Source organism: Stegastes partitus, unplaced genomic scaffold, assembly GCF_000690725.1.
Source record: "Stegastes partitus isolate 25-593 unplaced genomic scaffold, Stegastes_partitus-1.0.2 Scaffold374, whole genome shotgun sequence".
Lineage (NCBI taxonomy): Eukaryota > Metazoa > Chordata > Actinopteri > Pomacentridae > Stegastes > Stegastes partitus.
The window spans coordinates 71,411-75,339 of record NW_007578105.1 but is presented as its reverse complement, the minus strand read 5'-3'; the positions used below and the strand labels follow the sequence as shown (position 1 = coordinate 75,339).

At 43.6% G+C, this 3,929-nt stretch overlaps 1 protein-coding gene across 1 annotated transcript; it reads left to right on the top strand.

Annotated features, from left to right (window-relative positions):
* Nucleotides 1-284: 284 nt before the first annotated feature.
* Nucleotides 285-1,853, top strand: pou4f1 (POU class 4 homeobox 1). Its single transcript, XM_008284790.1, has 2 exons — nt 285-407; nt 858-1,853. The coding sequence occupies exons 1-2, from the start codon at nt 285-287 to the stop codon at nt 1,851-1,853; spliced, it is 1,119 nt and encodes a 372-aa protein (XP_008283012.1).
* The last annotated feature ends 2,076 nt before the right edge of the window (nt 1,854-3,929 follow it).

The window sequence follows — 3,929 nt, the reverse complement described above, 5'->3', positions numbered from 1 at the left end:
GAGCAGCCGAGCACGGGCTTGACGAGATCTGAAGCGCTCAGGTGTAAGAGCCTCTCTCATCCCCAGCAGTGGGAAACAGTAGACAGATAAGTGCGTCTGAGAGACTGCAGGCATCTCTGTGATCTCCGGGCTCAAGGCTGCTGCTCGGCGCACTACACAGCGAACTACACTGCATCATTACCGGATAGGCAAAGGATCACTGTGGTGTCTATGACTATTTTCCAGCTCTTGTAGCCGTTTCCCCCCTTCTTTCCCGTGCACTTTAATTGGAGAAGCTCGCCAAGATGATGTCCATGAACAGCAAACAGCCGCACTTCGCCATGCATCCCTCTTTACCCGAACACAAGTACACCACCCTGCATTCCAGCTCGGAAGCTATAAGGAGAGCCTGTCTACAAACTCCACAGGTAAATTATCACCCCAAAAAAACAAAAGAAAAAAAAAACTTTCACTTTGTCCTTTTTTCTCGCCTTGGCTGCTTGTAGCGCTGAACGCTGTCTGCGCGTAATAACAAGGGCTGCTCCAAGGCACATTCAGCCAAGACGAGCACTTAATGTTTTTTTCATGTATTCCACAGCAATCACTCGGAGAGTCTGTGATCTTTTTGAAAGCATGCTCACGCAAAAGCCTGGCTTTACTGTTTTTGTATTAATTTTTATGACTTGCCGCTTCTGAAGGAATACTCCGACTCTGTTATGTCGCCAAAAGTCCCGACTGACAGCTACATTCATTTATACTTTTTTCTTTTTTTTCTTCTTCCTTTCTACTTTTTTCACATTCCTTACCCATTTCACACTCTTTCATTCTCCCTTCCTCTTCCCCCTTCTTTATTTTTTTGTTATTTTCGCCCTCTGCAGCTACAGAGTAACATATTTGCGAGCCTGGATGAGACCCTCCTGGCCCGCGCTGAGGCTTTGGCGGCCGTGGACATCGCCGTGTCCCAGGGCAAGACGCACCCGTTCAAGCCCGACGCCACCTACCACACGATGAGCACGGTGCCATGCTCGTCGACGTCCACCGTGCCACTGGCCCACCACCACCACCACCATCATCACCACCACCACCAGAACCTGGAGCCCCCGGACATCATGGACCACCTCACCTCGCCGTCCCTTGCCCTGATGTCCAGCGCGCACGACGGGGCAGGCGGCGGAGGAGGAGGCGGCGGCGGCGGCGGAGGTGGCGGCGGCGGAGGGCTCATCTCCACCTCCTCCGCGCACCCGCACTCGCACATGCACGGCCTGGGTCACCTCTCCCACCAGGCCATGAGCATGAACTCGCCTCTCACCCACCACGGGCTCTTACCGGGCCATCACGGGGGTAGCCAAGGCGGCCCGGGGCTCACAAACGCCGGACTCCCCTCCATCAATGACTCGGACACGGACCCAAGGGAGCTGGAGGCTTTCGCGGAGCGCTTCAAGCAGCGGAGGATCAAGCTGGGGGTGACCCAGGCGGACGTGGGCGGCGCACTGGCTAATCTCAAAATTCCCGGCGTGGGATCACTGAGCCAAAGTACAATTTGTCGATTCGAGTCCTTAACTCTGTCCCACAACAACATGATTGCGCTCAAACCCATCCTCCAGGCCTGGCTGGAGGAGGCCGAGGGGGCCCAGAGGGAGAAAATGAGCAAACCTGACATTTTCAACGGAGGAGAAAAGAAACGCAAGAGGACCTCGATAGCGGCTCCGGAAAAGAGGTCTTTGGAGGCGTACTTCGCCGTACAGCCTCGACCGTCGTCCGAGAAAATAGCAGCTATAGCTGAAAAGTTGGACCTGAAAAAAAATGTGGTGCGAGTGTGGTTTTGTAACCAAAGACAGAAGCAGAAGAGGTTGAAATTTTCCGCTGCCCACTGATGAGCAAAGGAAAGGAAAAAAGAACAAAAAAACAAAAACAAAACAAAACAAAAAAAAAGTTGTGTGACTGAATTTGGGGACCAAGGGACACTAAAGACACCATTTTCAGTCTTTTTGTCTCCAGCGATTTTACACGTTGGTGCGCAATGGGCTTTAGATTCCCATTTATGAGGCTTCATATATCTTGTTTATTTTCACGTTATCGGTGAATGTGAAGTATGCAAATAACAGATTACACGAATTTCGCTCAGTTGTTACGAGGGAAAAAAGTTTAGCGACATTGCCTTTTAAAAACATGTGGAAAGAGGTAATTTGCTTGATACTATAGCGAGTTATTTTCTCCTAATAGGCCTATTATTTGAAGTATAGCCATTTACGAATTACCTCATTGATTGTTGAACTGTGTTCTTGGGTTTGATTAATTTATTTCTTTGTCGTTGTTGTTATAGAATAATTCATGAATCTGTTCATTTATTCATCCGTTCCCTTATTTCTTATTTGGAGGCTGCTATGAAGTCAAATTTATTTGCAAACTTTTATGGCTAACGAAAAAAGAAAAAAAATGTAGGCCTGCATGGAATCCTAATTCACGGGGAGTAATTTAGCCTCTTCTGGGCTGTCACATCTACAGATATATTTATTTTGAATTTGCACAAAAAAGACCCTTTAGGTTTCTAGATCGGTTATGTCGAAATGGTTTTGTATATACAGACATCACTTTATCACTTATCAGAGGCGAGCTCCTGTGCTTTTCTTTGGAAATCTAAATTATAAGGGTCTATTCGATGCCACAAGGAAAAAAAGTTTCAAACAGATCAGAGCACGAAAAAAAAAGCCTTCTCTGCTTCATTAAGGAGAGATCACGATGAGGGAAGAAAAGAAGAAGAAATGATTTCATGTGTTTCAGTTTGCAGTGCAAACACTCTATGCATTGGGGGAAAGAAAAAAAAAGAGAAGAAATCACTGCTTACAGTAGAGCTGTCTGCTGATAGACCTTATTTTGTGGATGGTGTAAGTCACTGTTAAATGCCTGTTTTTTCACATTAAGATCACCACGTTGTTTGTCGTGTTAATTGTTACGGAAACGTTGTGTAAGTAATATTTTACTTTGTGCACAAGTATGTTTACAAAACTTGCGGCGACATGTGCATCATTGGAAAAAAAAAATGTCCCACTGTCTCCTTCCCTCTCTCACAACTTCTGCACTCTCCTCTGTTGTCCTCTTACTTTCATTGGTACTATTCATCCTGTAAGCCAAATTCAACAGGGAGGTGTGTTCCAGCAATCTTCTAATAAATCAAAGAAAGAAAACCATGCTTTTCTGCTTGTGATTGGGCCTCCACTGAACACTATTATGAAGCTTTTAAGGTAAATATTGTTCTATTTGTTCGTGGCATTATTGCGGCCACAGCTACATATTTGTATTTTTTTTTAGTATTGTTATTTTAGGTGTCAAGTTTGGTATGATTTAAAAATGTTATTGCAATTTTAGAACCGAGATAAAATGCCCATTCATCGAAATAATGCTTGGATGTAGCCTAAAAATGTCGAATTTAGCAGCATATAGTCACCACATCACTGCTGAAGAATCCTTCTCTTGCTTTAGCTTTTATACATTCTAATGCCAACATAATAATAATAATAATAATAATAATAATAATAATAATAATAATAATAATAATACTAATAATACTAATAATAATAATAATGCCTTAATAACACTTTCTGTGAAAATTCTAAATTATTCAAATGTTCAACTTCTTTTTAACATGTTAATTGATGTGTTCGCTATATTTCTAATCTGATTAAAACAGGCAAATGGTGATGCAGTATTTTAGCTGTCAATACATTTGTTTTGAAAGTTTGTACAGAACATATAGGCTTAATTACAAAAAAAAGGACTAGACTGCTAAATGAAACACAGATTTGCATGTCTGGAATTCCTAAATCAGATAAAGTTACCGCCCTTTGCTGCGTCGTACATCAGGCCCAACAATCAACATTTAATGAAGTTTCACAGCAGAGTCAGAATAACTCAGCAGCTACATTAAAGAGGCGCTGACACCAGAGAGAGAG